The sequence below is a fragment of the Hypanus sabinus genome, chromosome 1 (assembly GCF_030144855.1).
Source record: "Hypanus sabinus isolate sHypSab1 chromosome 1, sHypSab1.hap1, whole genome shotgun sequence".
Taxonomy (NCBI): Eukaryota; Metazoa; Chordata; class Chondrichthyes; order Myliobatiformes; family Dasyatidae; genus Hypanus; species Hypanus sabinus.
Window position 1 is genome coordinate 10,450,487 of NC_082706.1, and position 20,472 is coordinate 10,470,958.

Sequence of the window (20,472 nt, forward strand, 5' to 3'; positions counted from 1 at the left end):
CTGAGGATCTCCCTGTGGGTGATAAGGGGTAGTCCTGGATTTCTCAACCCCAAGCATAGTCAGTAATTCCTGGACAAGGCGGCTCTCAAAGTCCCGCCCCTGATCACTATGGATTCGCCTGGGAAGGCCGTAATGCACAAAATACTTCTCCCATAACACCTTCGCCACTGTCGTCGCCTTCTGATCCTTAGTGGGAAATGCCTGAGCATAGCGAGTGTAATGATCGGTATTGACTAAGACATTCGCGGTGTTGCTGGTGTCAGGCTCAATCGACAGAAAATCCATACATACCAGGTCCAGAGGTCCCGCACTCTGCAAGTGCGACAGTGGAGCCGCCAACGCTGGCAGGGTCTTCCTCCGGATGCAACGACTGCATCCCCTACAGTATTCTTCGACTTCCCCCCTCATCCGGGGCCAGTAGAACCGGTCTTTGAGTAATCCATAGGTCTTTTCCACCCCCAACTGTCCAGAATCATCATGTAAGGCCTGGAGTACAGCCTGCCGATACTCCTCCGGCAGGACCAGTTGCCAACCGCGGGATTGGTCCGGAGGCGTCGTTACCCGGTACAAGATTTTGTTCTTTAACTTCAACCGAGCCCACTCCTTCAACAACAGAGGCACGCATGGGGGTTTCGCCTTCTCAGCCAACGCCCCATCCCCCTTCTCGACCACTCTCCACACTGTGCCAATGCCCGGGTCATTTTGCTGAGCAGTTGCCACTTCCCCCGGACTCAGTTCCGGCAACTGTTTAGTCCGCAGTGCGGTCAGGTCACAGTAAGCTAGGGGTATGGCGTCGTCAAAAACCCCCAAATGGTCCACGGCTCGTTCCAGCCTCCCTCTTTCCTCGGCCTTCACGGTGATAGCAAACTGACACATCGCCTTCACTCCAGGGACAGGGACACTCTCCCAATCCTCGTCCCTCTCCTGTTCCCCCGGCTCCCGATGAGACAAAGCATCCGCATCAACATTCTTGCTTCCGGGACGGTACCTCAGGCTGAAATCATATACCGACAAGGCCGCCAGCCACCAATATCCTGTGGCATCCAGCTTCGCCGAAGTCAAAATATAAGTGAGAGGATTGTTATCCGTTCTCACCTCAAACTTGGCTCCGTACAGGTAATTGCCCAGCTTGTCCACCACAGTCCACTTCAGCGCCAGGAACTCCAACTTGTGAGTGGGATAGTTTCTCTCTGATGGCGACAAGCTTCGGCTGACAAAGGCTACCGGTCTCAATGCTTTGCCATGCTCCTGGTACAGAACAGCCCCGAGACCCTCTCAGCTGGCATCCGTATGCAGCACATATGGCTTCTGGGGATCGGCAAAAGCCAACACCGGGGCCTGGGTCAGTGCCCTTTTCAAAGATCGGAATGCCTCTTCACATCGATCATCCCATCTCGAGCCAAAAGGTCCTGCCTCTGGTCCCCCGTCCTCTTCTTTCCCACCGGGGGATAACCACACAACAGCTGAGTCAACGGGTGACACACTTTGGCGTATCCTTTCACAAATCGCCGGTAATACCCACAGAACCCCAAAAATGAGCGCAGAGCGCCCACTTTCTGGGGTCTCGGCCAGGTGGTCACGGCCTCTATCTTGGTTGGATGAGTAGCCACTCCCTCTCGCGAAATGATATGGCCAACATAGCTAACCGACGACTTGCAGAACTGGCATTTGTCCAGGGAAAGCTTCAACCCTTCTTCATTAAGCCGGCCCAACACCTTCAACAGCCTCTCCTCATGTTCCTCCAAAGTTGATCCAAACACTATCAAATCGTCCAGGTACACCAGCACCTCCAACAGATTCATATCCCCCACAGTTCTCTCCATGAGCCTCTGGAAGGTGGCTGGGGCTCCCGATATGCCTTGGGGCATTCGTTCGAACTGAAAGAACCCCAGCGGGCAGATAAAAGCGGTCTTCTCTTTATCGCCCGCACTCATCGGGATCTGGCAATACCCACTTCTTATATCCAGCACACTGAACCACTTCGCACTGCTCAGGCAGGCCAGCGCATCCTCGACTCTTGGGACAGTATATTGATCAGGGACAGTTCGCCGATTCAACGTGCTGTAGTCAACACACATGCGCACTCGCCCATTCTTCTTCATGCCACCACTATTGGGGACGCATAAGGACTTCGAGACTCAGCTATGATTCCGGCCTCCTTCAACTTGCACAAGTGCTGCCGGAGCCAGCTGCCGGGATCTCTCTTGGAACGGGGTGTCTTCCGTCACCCGGATGGTGTGGCGAGTGCTTTTGGAGCAGCCAACATCAAACTCGCCCCGAGAAAAAACAGCTTCCATCTTCAGCATCTTCTCCACTAGCCGGTGTTTCCACTCCGGCGACACAGGGGAATCCCCGAAGTTAAAGACTTCAGCGGTCAGCTCCCTTCGATGCTCCGATCCCTCCCCGGTAGGGGTCCTCACTGGTGCGCTAGACATTACCGTCACCGGGAACAGATGTGCCAGTGGCATTCCCCTCTTAAAGGTGATTTCTCTTGCCGTGGTGTTCCTGACACTTACGGCTATACGCCTCGCATGTACCACCTCTGGTCTCTGCACTTCGAGCCTCACCAATGCCCCCGATGGAAATCGTGTCTCCCCTTCAAGATCGTCTGGGGCGTCTACTAACAGGGCTTCTCCCGTCGGCACTCCTGGGAATCTGGGGGTCCCCATCACGAGTGCTACCTCCCCTGGTCGGATCACCTTGGGCCTCGCCTGCGTACACCACACCGTCCCTCGTTTACACTCCAGGTCCAGCCCTAGGGAGGCAACCCCTTCTTTGAACACTGCTCGAAACACTGGATGCACCGAGAGGGTCTCCAGAAAGTCTTCACCCCCTTTCTCCTTACAAGCTCCCAGGAGCCGTCGCACCACAGGGGAGTTGGTCCCCACCAGGAGGGCAGCACCACCGGTTTCCACCGGGTCAGGACACACCAACACCAACGTCTCAATAGCTTCGGACACTCCCACATCGCCCTCCGAGAACTCCAATCTCACCGATAGGTACCCATCGTATGGGTAGTCACCCTCGCTCACACCCCAAATCTGAAGGGCGTCAAATGGGGTTATGGGCAAATGCTTTAGATATTGATTGTAGAAAGACCGGTACAATAAGGTCACCTGTGATCCCGTATCAAGAATGGCTTTTGCGTAAACTCCCTCTATCCGTAGACCCACACTGGCACGGGGTCCTACCAGCCCATCCGGAATACAGGCATGGGCACCCGGTGGTCCCCTGGCTGATCTATGGGAACGTGTTCCTCCAGATGCTCCAGTCCGTTCCCTCACTGAGCCTCTCCTAAGTTTCCCAACACCTCTCCCTTTTTAGTCGTAGGGGGGCTTGTCCTCCGCGGGACTCCTTGTCTCTCACAATCCCACCTAAAGTGTCCCTCCTCTCCACAGCTATAGCACACCCTCGGCCGCCCACTGTCCCGCCTGAAATGCCCCTCTTTCCCACAGTTAAAGCACACGTTGCCTGCCGCCCCTCCTCTCCCAGGACGGCTCCTGCTCCCAATCCACTGCACTGATCGCCCCTGAGAGTGGGTACCTCCCCTGTCCCTCCCCTCCAGAGGGGGTTCCCTACTCCCCGGGGGATTGTCATTCCTCCACCCAGCCACCACTTCTTGTATCGCTGAGGATCGTTCCCGTAGGCCTGTGCCCCTTTTCCGCCCCAACGCTCTCTTTTCCTCTCGCACCTCTCTAATCAGTTGCCCGAAGGATGGAGGGGGGCCTTTCCTATAAGCCTGCCGGATAGTCCACGCCACCTTGTCCTCCTCCAGAGAGCCACTGAATAGCTGACTCATCCTCACGCTAGCCACGTCAGTCGCCTTCGCTACCCCCCGACGCCGCAGCCCCGAGAGCATCCCCTCCATCCTAAATATGTACTCGGAGAGCTTTTCCCCTCTCCATTGTTCCAGGCGTTGGAACTCTGCTAAAAGCAGCCAGGGTTCCCCTGACAACCCAAACGCTCCCCCCAAAACTTCTATATATTCCTCCACTGAGGCCCCAGGCTTCTCAGCTTTCAACTCCCGGACGGTTTTGGCTGCTAAACCCCTCAAACTTCCCACCAATCGCTGCCTCTTCTCCTCCTCTGAGCCTGGCCACTCCTCTAACATCAAGGACATATGCTCGATCCAGGTCTCATAGTCCACCTCCCAGTCCGGAGTAGGCTTGGCTCCGGAGAACACCCCCAGCTTCAGCCGTGGCCTCTCGGCCACCCCCACCAGGGAGTTAAGTGCGGCTGTCAACTCCGAGGCTTCCATCCTACCTGGGGGGCGGGGCCTAGTCACGACTCCCTCTTCCCGCCTCCCTTTACTACTGCCGGGCACCTCTCGGGGGTCCACCTCTAGCTCTAACTCCTCCTCCGATGTCTCCTCAGCCTCATCCTTGGAAAAGGAGTGGAGCCCCCACAGCCCCTCCTCCCCCGGTACACTGACCGTCGCCGGCAGTTCCACCGTCCTGACGTCAGCACTCGTACTAACCAACACCCAACTGGACTCCACCTCTTTACCACACCGTCTAGCTACCAATTCTACCTGCCCAATACCTTTTGCCAAACTTAACCCCTGCACTACCGCGCCTCCCGAAACTCAAAAATCCACTCCGCTCACTACGCATGCATACTGCACCGGTACACCTTCAAATTCGCACCAACAAACAATCTTATCTCTGTCCATCTCCACTCTGCTGCCTGCGTGATTCCACAGCCCCTGAGAATCCAATTCGGGACGAGCACCACACAAATGTAACACTTACCCAAAAGGCTGGAATATGTCTCGGGGAAACAGAGATCCAGCCACTCACCAACCCACCTCCCGTATGCGCAGGTGCTGTGAGAATCGAGTTTATGCCTCGCGCATTATCAAAGTTCAGTCTGTTTAGTGCACTCGTTGCAGCTCAACCATCGAACCATTCGACCCCTCGTCGCTTGCCTCCGACTTCCACGTCTTCCACCCCAGACTCCCCGGTGATCTTCCGAGCGCACGCCCACCTCCCTCGGCGTCTTTCTCCCGACTCCCCTCATACCAAAAACCCGCGAAAACCCCTCCCCTAAGTTCCCAGCCTCACAAGACACAATAACATTCCCCATTGATTAACAAATGAATACAGTTACCATATCAGCCATTTTAAAGCAGAACAACGGCGAGAGAAACACTTATCAGACAAAGAAGCATTCCTACTTGTAACAAACCAAAGAAGCCATTTTGAGTAACATTCTCAGGACATTGTACAGAGTCTTGGCCCAAAATATCAACCGTTTATTTGTCTCCCTAGATGCTGTCTGTCTTGCTGAGTTCCTCCAGCATTTTGTGTGGTTTGCTGTGGAAAACAAGTTTGGTTAAGACATTAAGTCTGCAAATGTATTTAATTATTCACATCAGTATGCAGTCTAGCGTAATGCAACTCCCTCTCATGAATTAAAAATGTCTCAAAAAATAAGAAAGAGGACAAAATATTTGGAGACGCTATTTACAGGGATTAAAAATTCAGCATTTTTGGATGCCTTTTTTGTGTATAGACATTCACTCTGCAGACCCTGAGGGTGAACTTCTACCACAGATGTCTCTCCTGCACAGACTGCAGATCCTGCAGCTATTCAATGTGGTCAGTAATTCTTGGAATGCTTCCCAGGATCATTGCTTGGCAGACTTCTCACATTTTGGATTTGGGCATATGTGGCACCATTTCCAAATTTGCACTCGACATAGAGCATGGAGCTGCAGTGAACTATGACAGTGACAGATTTCAAGAAGATATAGACTGGATAAGAATGAGAATCATTGATAAGTCTCTATATAGTTCTATTAGTCAGAATTACAACTGACTGATAGGGTCATACAGCATAGAAACAGACCCTTTGGCCCATCTAGTCCACACTGAGCTGTATTCTGCCTAGTCCCATTCACCCACACCTGGACCATAGCCCTTCATACCCCTCCCATCCATGTACTTATCCACTTTGCAGTCGACACCCCATCCACTACTTCTGCTAGCAACTCATTCCACACTTGCACCACCTCCTAAGTAAAGAAGTTCCCCTTCAGGTTTCCCTTACATATTTAACCTTTCACCCTTAACTTATGACCTCTAATTCCAGTTGCATCCAATAGAAAAAGCCTGGTTGCATCAACCTTATCCAATTAACATTTAACTTGTATGTATTTTTCTTATTGTAATTTATAGTGTATTTTTTGTATTGTACTGTACTGCTGCCTTAAAACCACAAATTTCATGACATATGTCAGTGACAATAAACCTGATTCTGATTTAGATTCTGTACTCTTCATAATTTTGTGTACATCTCATTCTCCTACATTCCAGGGAATAAATTCCTAATCTATTCAACCTTTCCCTAGTTGTGATGCTTACGGAGTATTAGAGATGCAAGAGGACACTTAAGAAAGAAATCAGGAGGGCTAAAAGAACACACGAAGTTGCTCTGGCAGACAAGGTGATGGAGAATCCTAAGGGATTCTACAGATATATTAAGAGCAAAGGATTGCAAGGGACAAAATTAGTCCTTTGGAAGATCAGAATGGTAATCCATGTGTGGATCCAAAACAAATTGGGCAGATCTTAAGTAAATTTTTACATCTGTATTTATGGACCCTATATAATTACAGAGGAGGAGGTATTTGCTGTGCTGAGGCAAATCAGGGTGGATAAATTCCCAGGGGCTGACAAGGTGTATCTATGGGAGGCAAGTGGAGAAATTGCTGGGGTCCTAACAGAGATAATTAGCTCATCCTTAGCAAGAGGTACCAGAGGATTGGGGGATAGTCAATGTTGTTCCACTGTTTAAAAAAAGGCTCTAAACATAAATCAGGAAATTATAGGCCAGTGAGAGTGACCAGTTGTGGGAAAGTTATTGGAAGGTACTCTAAGGGATTGGATATAAAAGTATATGATAGACAAAGACTGATTAAGGATTATCAGTATGGCTTCTGTGTAGTAGGTCCTGTCTAACCAATCTTATAGTTTTTTTGAGGAACTTAACAAGTAAGTGAATGAAGGCAACGCAGTGGATGTTGTCTACGTGGACTTCAGTAAGGCATTTGACAAGGTTCCGCATGGGGAGGCTGGTCAAGAAGGTTCAGTGACTTGGCATTCAAGATGAGGTAGTAAATTGGATTAGACATTGGCTTTGTGGGAAAATTCAGAAAGTGGTTGTAGATGATTGCCTCTCTGACTGGAGGCCTATGACTAGTAGTATGATGCAGAGATCGGTGCTGGGTTTATTGTTGTTTGTCACCTATATCAATGATCTGGATGATAATGTGGTTAACTGGATCAGCAAATTGGTGGATGATATCAAGATTGGGGATGTCATTGAGGACAGTGAGGAAAGCTATCACACCTTGCAGAGGGAAAAATGGCAGAAATAATTTAATGCAGACAAGTGCAAGGTTTTCCATTTTGGTAGGATGAACCAGGGTAGGTCTTACAAAGTGAACTGTAGGGCACTGAGGAGTGTGGTAAAACAAAGGGATCTGGGATTACAGGTCCATAATTAATTGAAAGTGGCATTGCATGTTGTTAGGACATAAAGTAAGCTTTTGGCACATTGGCCTTCATGAGTCAATGCATTGAGTACAGGAGATGGGATGTTATGTTGAAGTTGTATAAGATGTTGGTGAGGCCGAATTTGGATTGTGTTGTGTGCAGTTTTCGTCACCTACCTACAGGAAAGATGTAACCAAGGTTGAAAATGTACAGGTAAAATTTACCAGGATGTTGCAGGGTCTGGATGACCTGAGTTATAAGTAAAGATTGAATAGTAAGACTGTATTCCTTAGAACATAGAGATTGAAAGGCAATTTGATAGAGTATACAAAATTATGAGGTGCATAGATAGGGTAAATGCAAGGAGGCTTTTTCAGCTGAGATTGGATGAGACAACAATCAGAGGTCATGGGTTAAGGGTAAAAGGTGAGAAGTTTAAAGCGAACATGAGGGGAAACCAGGCATATAGATGAGGGTAGTGCAGTGGATGTGATCTACATGGATTTTAGTAGGTTTGGTGGCAGGGTGGAGATATGTCTCTACCAAAGGAGTTGTAAGGCACTGATTCCCTCTGCTAGCCCACAGGACACCATTGGACAAAGTGTAGTACCTGCATAGTGCACCCCGCCCCCCCCCACCCCCCCCGCAACCTGATCAGGGTTATGTGAAGCCAAGGGAGCAGGTGGTGGATGGTCGTACGAGCAGCTGGTGCAGATCACAAGTCCTGGTTATGTGACCACTGACGCCAGGCAGACAATCTCTGAAGAGTATTAATAATGGCTGGGATCACCCATCTTATAAAGACACTGCCCTGAAGAAGGCAATGGCAAACCACTTCCGTAGAAAAATTTGCAAAGAACAATCAGTGACACCATGATTACCCATAAGACACGACACATAATGATGATGATGATAAGTTGCATAAAACAAATATTCCTGTGAAGTATAAAAACACAACATGACAAATGGTTCATCTATGTCGAGAAGTTAGAGAAAACAAGAAGAAAGAGGCTGTTAAACACACTCTGTGGCCACTTTATGAGGTACTTACCTTTATGGTCTGCTCCTGTAGCCCATCCACTTCAAGGTTTGATGTGTTATGTTTAGAGATGCTCTTCTGCACACCATTGTTGTAACGTGTGGTTATTTGTGTTATTGTCGCCTGTCAACTCAAACCAGTCTGGCCATTCTCCTTTGATCTCTCTCATTAACAAAGCTTTTTTGCCCAAAGGACTGCCGCTCACTGATATCTTTTTGTGTTTTGCACTATTCTCTGTTGTATGTGAAAATCCCAAGAGAACAGCAGTTTCTGAGATTCTCAAACCAACCTGTCTTGCACCAACAATCACTTCACAGTCAAAGTCACGTAGATCATAGTTCTTCCCTAGTCTGATGTTTGGTCTGAACAACAACTGAACCTCTTGACCATGTCTGCATGCTTTTATGGATTGAGTTGCTGCCATGTGATTGGCTGATTAGATATTTGCATTAACAAACAGGTGTACCTAATAAAGTGGCCTCTGAGTGTATATTAATAACATAGTAGGAATGTAGGTGGCCCATGTGTTGTTGGTAGTAAGGAGGATCATAAGTAGGCTACAGGATAGTTTTGAACATTTGGTAAGAGAGACAAAGTCATGGTAGATGGAATTTAATCCTGATAAGTGTGAGATGATGCTTGTTGAGAGGACTAATTAATAGTTGAGATTCTCGCACAAACTTACCCAAGAAGTGTCTCAGACAATGTACGTACATAACCAGAGCACATTGCACTGGGTTTACCCAATGAGGTCACACACTTTGCCACAGTCTTCCTTTCTCTATATATATCCCCTCCCTTACCCCCCTTCCCCTACCCCTACCCCTACTGCTCTCAGATTGTGGTGGACATATATTGGATCTTTGGCCTTTGTTTGTGACTTTCTTCAATATTAGCACATCACTCTATAATGCCAGCAATCACCGATTGGGGCTGAATTCCTGCTGCTGTATGTTGGTGCTGGAATCGTGGCAGCACTTGCAGACTGCTCCCCCCCGCCCCCCCAGCAACAATCTATTTGCCGTTGACACAAAACAACATATTTCACTGCATGTTCCAATGTGAATGTGACAAATAAAGCTATTCTAACGTTTCATTTCAAATCTCTTTATCATTAAAATTGTACTGTGTATGTTTCATCGAGTTGACAGGGTCTTATTTGCACAGCTTTCAAAATCAGAATCAGGTTTACTATCACTGACATATATAATAAGAATTGTTTTTTTTTTGTGGCAGTTGTCCAGTGCAAGACATAAAACATTATGTCACAATTAACAAAACAATAAATAAATATTGCAGAAGAGGAAAAGTGAGGTAGTGTTCATGGCCTATTCAGAAGTCTGTTAGTAGATAAAAATCAGCTGTCCGTAAAATGTTGAGTGTGTGTCTTCAGGCTCCTGTACCTCTTCCCTCATGGCAGTAATGAGAACAGGGCCACACACACAAATTGCTGGAGGAATTAAGCAGGCCAGACAGCATCGATGGAAAAGAGTACAGTTGATGTTTCGGGCCGAGACGTCGACTGTTTACTCTTTTCCATAGATGCTGCCTGGTCTGCTGAGTTCCTCCAGCATTTTGTGTGGGTTGCTTGGATTTTCAGCATTTGCAGATTTTCTCTTGTTTATGAGAGCAGGGCTGAAATTTTTCCTTCTGAAGGGGGAGAGAAAGATGTTGAGTTAAAGAAAAGGCAGAAAATGAACGAAATTCATGGGTTCACAGCAGTAAGTACCAGGTGATAATCATAAATAAAAGCTAAAGCAGAAATGGCTGATTACATCAAAAATATAAATGTGTTCAATTGCACAACGGATAACTGGCTGATGTATACTGGACAAATTGAGTAACATTTTGAAGCAAATGAAATAGCCAATGAGAAATGAGTGCTAGTTTTGCTGAGTGAAATAGGTGGAAGATCATACCGTTTGCTCAGAAGTTTAATTGCTCCAACCAAATCAGCTGAAATTAGTTTTGCTTATATCATGAAAGTTATGCAGGAACATTTAGAATTGAAACCATTATTAATTGCAGAATGCTTTAGGATGCACAAGTGGAACCAAAAGGGAAAGAAATCCATTTCAGCTTCCGTGACTGAATTGAAGAAATTGTCTGAGCATTGCCAGTTCAGTAATGGGCTTAATGATGCACTGAAAGATTGTTTAGTTTGTGGATTCTTACAAGAAAGCATTAAAAAGATGACTCCTAACTGAAGCACAAAGCATATTCAAAAAAGCAGTTGAAATTGCTGTATCAATGGAAACTGCAGAGAGAGATGCAATTGAGTTGCAGGCAGGAATGAAAGTGAGTGTGAACAAAATTGCACCGTCTAAACAGAAATCTGTTTAGCCAAACAAATTGTGTTGCCATTGTGGCAGGGGCTCACATACACCAGACCAATGCAGGTTCAAATGCAAAATTGCAGAAAATACAACAAAGTAAGACACATACAAAGAGCATGTTGGGCAGTCAAAAATAAATGGACTGCACAGGGAAGAGAAGAAGATAAAAAGTCAAGTGGCAGTTTCAAAAAGAGAATTAATCTGCATGTTATTGATGAAAAATCTCATAATGTAGAGAGTGACAGAGGACTGGGTAACTTTGAGATTTACAAGTGAAAAAGAACACCAGAAGTGAACCAGAAGTAAATTAATTAATATGGAATCTGACACTGGCTCAGCTGTTTCAGTCATTCCATAAAATAAATTTGAATGGCATTTCAAAAATACTGAATTGAAACTTGCAGATATCCAACTTAGAACTTGTACTGGAGAAAAGATAACTCCTGTAGGAATGACATTTGTAACAGTGAAATACAACAAACAATAAGCCACATTGGGATTTTTTTGGGGTAAAAACAGGAGGGACCGTGTTGTGGGAACATTAGTGACTGAGGCAACTACACTTGATTGGAGATCCATCCACCATTTGCATGCCGCATTCCCTGCAATGGAGTCAACTGAAAGCTAATTAAGAAAGGGACTGAATGAAGCTAAGGCCACAGCAGTGTTCAAGGATGGCAATGGAAAACACAAACGTTTCAAGGGTAAAATAATGTTAAATGAAAATGCCATATACAAGTTTTACAAAGCCTGTCCTGTTCCATATACCATCTCTGATAAATTAGCCAGTGAGCTAGATTGCATGGAGGCTGAAGGAATTCTTTCCAAGGTTGAGTGGAGCCCATGGGCAACACCAGTGGTCCCAGTGGTCCAGAAGAATGGGTCTGTCAAAATCTGTGGTGATTTAAAGGACACTATCAACCCAGTACTGAAAGCAGATCAATAGAGAATATCTTTGTAAACATTTCTGGAGGAAAATATTTCAACAAAGTGGACTTAACTGAAGCCTACCTACAGATGGAGATAGAAGAAAAGTCCACAGTGTTTCTCACCATAAACACTCACTACAGCTTTATCACTATAATAGTTTTTTTTTGGAGTAGCATAAGCATTTGCAAATGGTGGAAAGCTATGTGCCTGTTGCTGCAAGGCTGCTCAGGCACTCAGTATTATCTGGATGACATCATTGTTACCAGCAAGGATGACAAGGAACATCTCCAAAATCTTAAGACAGTGTTAAAAAGACGATAAGTTTATTGGCTCAGAGCACTACACAACTCATGTGAATTCTTTAAAACAAGCATCACTAACTGTGGTCACACTATTGACTCACAAGAATTACACAAGTGTGCTCAGAATATTCAAGCAGTGGTGGATGCCCCAAGGCCAAAGGGCATGCTACAGTTCAGATTCAGATTAAGTTTATTGTCATTTAGAAACCACAAATGCAATGCAGTTAAAAAATGAGACAACGTTCCTCCAGAATGATATCACAAAAGCATATGACAAAACAGACTACACCAGAAAATCCACATAACGTTTAGCAATCCCCAATCCAGAGTCCGGAGAGGCTGCTGCGTATTAATATTGCGCTACCATCTAGCGCGTTCCCCGGAAAGGAGCTCCCCAGACAAAACAAGACCAAAAACTAAAGCTACAAAACCTGCACAAAACCACATAGTTACAAAATATAGTTACAACAGTGCAAACAATTGCATAATTGATAAAAAAAACAGACCATGGACACGGTAAAAATAGTCCAAAGATGTTAAAGGACTATAAGTTCAAAAGAAATCACCACACAGTTTCCACAAGTCCCCAGGATCCTGACAGACTTGCCATTCCATGCCGGCGGCAAAAGGGAATACCCCCACTATGGACTTCCACGGCGCCGCCCGACTCAGCCTCGCAGACGCAGCACACACCGAAAATGACCTGTCCGCAGCGGACTCCGAGTCCGTTGAATCTCCGAGCCTCCGACCATCCCCTCCGGTACAGTTTTTCCAAGCACCATCCTCTGCCGAGCGTGTTAAGACGGCCCGCCAACGGCCATCGGTAACGCGACCCCGAGGACTGGGGGCCTGTACTTCCCGGCAGAGTCCCGGACCTCACAACAGCAGCAGCAACGAAGAAGGTCTTCCTGGAGATTTCCTGATGTTCCTCCGTGCTCCCACGTCGGTTTACAATCGATTATGATTGCGCACGGCACCCCACTTCACAAATAACAGATAATCAGTTCCGGAGTGGCCGCTGCAAGTTGCGTCGCGCTGCCCTGTTGGAAAATTGTTGTGATTCTTTTTAGGATGTGTCAATTACTATGATGGGTTCCTGCCAAACCTGGCTACTGTGCTCCACCCCTGTGCTACTGCACTCATTACCACAGATCGGGAAGAATTGGTAATGGACAAAACAGTGTGAGGTGGCTTTCCAAAAGTTAAAGGAAATGGTGACATCAGACACTGTACTCACACATTATGATCTACCTTGTCCAGTGAAGCTTGCCTGTAACCCCTCGCTTTATGGTATAGGTACAGTCCCTACCATTGCCAAGAAAAATTATGAACAGATTAACAGAGAAGCCTTGAGTTTGGTTGATGTAAAACATATGGGAGAGAGTTTACCCTCATTACTGACCATCAAGCGCTGGTGCTCATTTTTAATCCGCTGAAGGGTATTCCACTAACAGCAGCAGCACAAATACAGAGATGGGCTCTGTTTCTTGGAGGACACAACTACAAGGTCGAACTCAAGAGGATAACTAATCATGAAAATGCTGATGGATTGTCCTGTTTACTCTTGGAAACGGAAATAGGTGAAAATTTTTAAAAAGATGTTCCTTTTGACGTATTCTTCCTAATACAAACTGGAAGTCTTCCTATCATGGCAGGAATGATCCGATGAAAGGATCCCCCACTGTCTCCGGCTTCCCAAAGTGGCTGGGATGTACAGCAGGAATTCCAGTTCCCCCATCTTTACCATGCCAGGATGAACTTGCCCTTGATGGATGTTACCTTATGTGAGGACTGAGAGTTGTTGTACCATCCAAACTTATAGCTGAAGTATTGGAAGAGCTACATGTCGGTCATCTGAGCATGGTTAAAATGAAAGCATTGGCTCAAAGCTTTGACTGGTGGCCTGGGATAGATCGGCAGATCAAGCAGCTTGCCATATACCGCTTGGGGTTCCAACACATCCAGAGGTGCCAAGAACAGTGCCTCTTCATCCCTGGGAATAGCTTAACTGTCTTGGCAAAGGATTCATGTGGATTTTGCCAGACCATTCACGGGCACAAATATCTTGGTAGTAGTGGATGCAGCTACAAATTGGCCAGAAGTGTTCCCGATAGCCTTCACTACTTCATTGAAAACAGGTGATCTAATTTTCTACATCAACAAATTGGTTGACTTCGTAAGGTAATATAGTATATTGCAACTGAGTAAAGTTAATATAGTAATTACAAAGGGGATGAATACTTTTTAGTCTCACAATTTTGGTTTTAATTTTTATTAAATTATTGACAGGTTTTGGAATTTTTCTGTTGATTTGGCATGATGCACAATACTTTGTACATCAGCTCAAAATCCTACTTCAATATATTTTAAATTTAGAAAACGAGATAGTAAAGTGTGAAAATAGTTTTGGTGGCTGAATATTTTTTCAAGGCACTATAAAAGTATGTGAATGACGTACGTCATTATGACACCAGGTCATATGTGTGAACCTCACTAATGTAAAACTAAGTAGAGCTATTTCCCAGATCCTGTGTTTTTCTTTTGGTTAGTTTTTGGAGTTACAAAATATATCATTGGGGAAGCTATTGTTCCGCAACTTTTTCTGATCTGGTGCATTGGAGAACCCAAAACAGGCCATGATGCAACCAGTCAGAACACTCTCCATGATACATCTGAAGTAAATAACTGGAGTTGTTGGTTATATACAACATCTCAAACTACTCATTGAGCATGGCTTCTTCATGGTGGCATCAATAAGTTAAGCTCAGAATAGATCCCCTACAAAGGGATCTCTCGTCTCTTTGTGTTTCTACAAAGGGGTTTCCTGATAAGTGGTCTCGGCCCAAAACATCGACAGCTTATTCCTCTCTGTAGATGCTGCCTGACCTGCTGAGTTCCTCCAGCATTTTGCTTGTGTTGCTCTGGATTTCCAGCATTCACAGAATCTCTTGTATTTCTCATTTTTTCCAGTTATTATTTCTGCTCTGACTGCCCGTGAGAGATAAATGAGCAACATATCCAAAACTTGTGATGTGTCTGTCATGCATAAAGGTATGAGATGAGTAACTGGAGGAGAAAATGATGACTGAGCAGGAAAATGGGACTGAGCAGGACAATACACAATGGGCCAGGAGCCTGCCCATTCCGTGCAGCTGATCCTGGAAGAGAATCAGATTCAGAATCAGGTCTGATATCATTGGCATTTGTCGTGAAATTTGTTGTCTTTGGGGCAGCAGTACAATGCAATACATGATAACAGAGGAAAAATTGTGAATTATAGTAAGTATGTATATATATTAAATAGTTGAATTAAATAAGTAATTAAATAAGTCAACAGCTTTCTGCAGCTTATTTTGATCCTGTGGATTAGCACTCCTCCCTTCCATACCAGGCGGTGATGTAGGCAATTGGAATGCTCTCCATGGTATATCTGTAGAAATCTGCGAGATTTATTGGCTCAAGTCCAGAGTTTGAGGCCTGGTGCTTGGGGTCCTTCAGTAGTCAAAATTGGCGAGTCCTGGGGTGGGTACAGAAGATCGAAGCCTGAAGGTCAATTGAAGTTTGGAAGATGAGCCCTGGCGGCCAAAGCCTTGGATATGTAAATCCATTAGCAAAGTTAAAGGTCCAGTGTCTGGGAGTCTATTGGTGGCTGGAGGTCCAGAGATGGGCTGTCCTGGAGTTAGAGGATTGTCTGTGTGTATGCACGGCTACGTGGGTGAGAGGGAGGTGAGAGATTTGCTTTGCTGTTGTTCTGTGTGATGAAAACTACAATTATTACTAAGCAATGCAGTGGTTTAATTATTGAAATACATATGTTTCTTAAGTTTTATATGCATAGAAAGGTAAAATATATACTATATACTAAGAAAAACATTTGACTAACTGACGCTAAATAAGACCAGATGTACCTGTTCCGACTTCAAATCTGACTTAAAGATGGACTCGGGAATGGAACTCATTCATAACCCAGGGACTGCCTGTACTTTAAAATAATCTCTAGATTACTTATAATACCTAATACAATGTGAATCCTATGTAGATAGTTGCTACACTGTATTGTTTAGGGAGTAACGACAAGAAATAATAGTCTGTACATGCTCAAACTATGAGTGCTGGAGAGAGAACTTCTGGGTTTTCCCGATCCGCTGTTGGTTGAAATCGCACATGTGGAATCCGCAGATAAGGAGGGCCAACTGTACTTCTTTCAAATTTCTCGAACTTCTATGTTCCAAGGTCTCTAATGCAAGATTCTGAAGTAACACTGCTTCAGTTTTCAGGGAAGGGATCTCTCAAAGACCTCAGCAAACAAGCTTTTGACAAAGTATCTGCCAACTAACATTTGTTAGGCTTACCGCTCCAATTATTAACAGCACTTGGAGGATAGAGGGACCGTAAGGTGACATACACATACTGTAATAAATTTATTTTAAACATCAGAAGTATTGACTGAAGGAAAATTAACAAACTGGGCTGCTATCCTAAAGGGAGAATGTATGACAGAGTCATTTGATACAGTTGTCGAAGGTGGTATTAGTAGAAAGACAGTCAAAGCAAGTTTTGGATTCTCTCTCATCCTCACATTGAAGGCAACTTTCATTGGCGTCTACATTACTCTTATTGTACACATCAGGTAGATTTAGAATAGATTTAGCAGCTCAAAATTGGGGTGGCACAGTGGTTAGAACAACGCTTTACAGTACCAGTGAATGCGTTAAACTCCTGTCATTCTCCCTGTGACTGTGCAGATTTCCTCCAGGAGCTCCGGTTTCCTCCCAAGTTCCAAAGACGTACTGGTTGTTAGGTTAATTGGTCGTTGTAAATTGTCCTGTGCTTAGGGTGGGGTGAAATCCGGAGTTGCTAGGCAGCACAGCTCGAAGGGCTGGAAGGGCCTACTCTGTGCTGTATCTCAGTCAATCAATAAATAAGTAATTCAACCAACCAGATATTCCAGGACAACATGGAACATCAGATCCCAAAATGTTTTGCCATTACCATAGAGCCAAGGATTTCCATTAAAAAAACCCAAACTGCTGGAGGAACTAATGCGTCTGGCAGCATCTGCGAAGGCAGAAGGATGGTTGAGTCGCCACATCACAGTGGCTAGGAGGGTGGGCTCGAGGGCCCAGTGACCAACCACCTCTCCCATTTTATAGAACAGAACAGTACAGCACAGATGTGCCAACATTTTAACCTAATCCACGATAAATCTAACCCTTCCCTCCCACATAGCCCTCCGTTTTTCATTCATCCATATGGCCAAGAGTCACTTAAATGCCCCTACTTACCTGCCTCTACCATCACCCACAACAGTTGCGTTCCATGCACTTAACTCTCTAGAGTAAAAAAAAATCTACCTCTGATATTTCCCCTATACTTCCCTCTATTCAATTAAAGTTATGTCTTCTTGTTATTGTTACCCTGGGAGAAAGATTGTGGCTGTTCACTATCTATGCCTCTTTATCATCTTATGCATGTCCTCCCATCCTCCTTTGCTCCACTGAGAAAAGCTCTAACATACTTAACCTATTCTCTTAAAATATGCTCTTTAATCCAAGTAGCATCCTGGTGAATCTCATCTCACCCTCTCTAAAGCTTCCGTATCTGACCACAACAGAGTACTCCCAAATGTGATCTATCTAGAAATTTCAAGGCTGCAAAATAACCTCAAGGCTTTTGAACTCAATCTCTGCCCAACGAAGGAACTATGAGGCAGGGTTGCAGTTTTTTTAAGTAAACTTTTTGATGTGTTACAGCATTAATAGCAAGAGAGGGAGGAGGAGCTTAAGAGGATTAATGATGCCTAACAGCTCTATTTCCATTTTTTCTCTTTCAGGGTTCTTTTGAAGACGCTGATCTGGAGTTACACGCCGACTACAGTTCTTTGCGGGACTGGGACCTGTTCTCGGGTTTCACGACTGGCCGTTATTCGGCACGCCAAGGGCTCGGCCTAAGAGCCTAGCTCGCCTCCGGAGGGTCAAGATTTCATGGCTCTGGGGACGGGCAAATCGAAGGTCGGTGTCCGGACAGGAGGTCGGTTTGTCATGGCAGATGGAAGATCTAAGGCTGCACGCCCAGAGACCCGAGATCTTTGGGCACAGAGCTCGGAAAAAGTGGCGCAAAGGACTTTTAACACTGTAAACCAGTGAGTTGTTTGTTATATCTCCCGTCTCACTGTGAAACGGAGACACCTTATTTCAGGATGTTCCCCCAGCTTGTTTGTACGTGTTGATTTCAGGATGTGTATTGTATACATTTCTCTGACATTAAATGTACCTTTGAAACCTTTGAATTCCAGTAAACTGTAAAAAAAAAATTAGATTATGTTTGGACAAGGAACAAAGAATCAAGAGCTTCTGCAGATGCTGGAAATCCAGAGCAACAAACACAACTCGGGATTGTCAGCAGGTGAGACAACATCTATGCAGGGAAATAAACACGCAAAGTTTTGGGCCTAAACCCTTCTTCAGGGCTGGAGGAGGGTTGCAGGGGAAGGAGTACCAGCTGGCAGATGACAGGTGAAGCCAGGTGAGGGCCCAAGTGGACGGTTTGGGGGAAAGAGGGATGAAGTAAGAAGCAAGGGGGGTGATAGGTGAGATCCAATGAGGGGGAAGGTGGGTAGGAGGATGAAGTGAGAGGCTGGGAGGATACAGCATTGCTAAGTTATACCCAGCTCAGATCCTCCAGTCACGGGGGATGAGGTATCACAGAGATCAGATCCAAAGACAGAGTCAAGTTACCAGTGCAAGAGGGGAGGTATTAAAATTCCAGTAATTAAGCCCGAGTGTTAGCATCAGTAGCTGTGACCATGTTATTGTAAAACCCCATCCGTTATTACTGACATCTGTTAGGAAATTGTGGTCAAATCCATGGCGATGTGGTTGGTTCCTAACTGACGTCTAGGTCAATGAGGAGCAACTAACATTGTTCTTGCCAGCAAAGACTAGATCTAACAATCGAATAATGATAAACAAACACTCACAAGCTTGCGAAAGTAGTGGGTGCTAATTGGGAAATTCGACCCTCATTGGTACAGAGCAGACAGACCTCTACAGTACTGTAAAAAGTTATATATTGCAAGGTCCAAGTGTTAATTGTAATGCTCTTAAAGAGACAGTTAGCAATTATTGTGAAAGATTGCCACAGAGAACAGCGAGTATATGTTGATGGTATACAGGGATGGCATACTGTTAATGGCAACAGTGCTGATGCAGAGAGTGACGTTGGGGTGCAAGTCCAAGGCTCCCTGAAAGTGGCTACCCAGGTTGATAGGGTGCTAAAGAAGGCGCATAGTCAGGGCATTCACTTCAAGAGCCGGGAAGTTATATTATAGCCTTAAAACTCCAGCTAGCCCGCATCCAGAATATTACATTCAATCCTGGTTGCCCCAGTCTAGGAAGGATGTGACGTTTTTGGAGAAGCTGCAGAAGAGATTCACCAGGATGCTAGGTTAGAGGGCACATGCTATAAGGAGAGGCTGGACAAACTTGGGATTTTTCTCCGCGGCAGTGGAAGCTGAGGGGAGACCTAACAGAAATGTGCAAGATTGTGATTGCGAGGGGCAAAGATAGAGAAGGCACCCGGTATCTTTTCCCCAGGCACTGAAAAATCAAATACTAAAGGGATGCATTTAAGGAGAGAGAGAGGGCAAGTTCAAGGTAATGTATGGGACAGGCTTTTTTTTTAATTATAAAGGCAAAGTGTGGGTGCCTGGAATGCAGCAGTAGGGGTGGTAGTGGAGGCAAGTATGATAGGTGTTTAAGAGGCTCTTAGATAGGCATATGAATGATATCATGTGCAGGCATGGGCAATCAATGAAAATTGTTCTCAGCTTCTTCCTGGGCATAATTTGCTAGTGCCACACTGAAGTAGCAGCCTAGATTACTTGCTCAAATCTTGGGAGCAAACCTTTAACTCAAAACATCTGTGCCTCAATCAGAACTGCTAGTCCCTCTCACACTCTGCGCCTCTCCCCCAGATGGTCTGAAGTGAAATAAACCCTTCCATTATGATGACCAAGTGGTGGAAGCCTGAATAATCTCATTCATTTCCTCAAGAGTTGAATTCAATCCCAATTCATTTGATTAAACTTCATCTTACCTGCTGAGGTATCCGGCTTGCAGGATACAGACGAGACGGAAGCAGGTGGGCCAGGCTTGGTTGCTGCTCAGGGATGGTGTTGGAGCGCACTTCCTGCTGGGGAAACTGTGACAGAGACTTGCACAGTCCCAGAGTGGAGCACTTCACCTTCTGGTTTCTGCCAGAGACCAAGACACAAAGTAAGCACGGAGCAAACTGCGGCAGAAACTTCTCACAATCTCTTGCTGACCTGCAAAAATACAAGCTGCTGGAAAAAAGCAGGTCAGCAG

At 45.5% G+C, this 20,472-nt stretch overlaps 1 protein-coding gene across 4 annotated transcripts in view; it reads right to left on the bottom strand.

The window, feature by feature from the left end:
* Window positions 1-1,088: 1,088 nt before the first annotated feature.
* The window catches only part of LOC132391313 (prosaposin-like), a 122,222-nt gene continuing 102,838 nt past the window's right edge, over window positions 1,089-20,472 (bottom strand). For 2 of the 4 annotated variants that reach the window (XR_009511173.1, XR_009511168.1), the window contains 2 exons: window positions 20,204-20,360; window positions 12,106-13,146 (listed from right to left, as the gene is read on the bottom strand). Coding sequence is in view for 2 of the 4 variants with exons in the window: in XM_059964321.1 (XP_059820304.1) it covers window positions 3,281-4,258 (978 nt within the window). In the remaining 2 variants the exon portion in view is untranslated. Of the gene's footprint in view, window positions 5,316-12,105; window positions 13,147-18,159; window positions 20,361-20,472 lie in introns of those variants that run through there. The other 2 variants (XM_059964321.1, XM_059964346.1) reach the window with 2 other exon arrangements.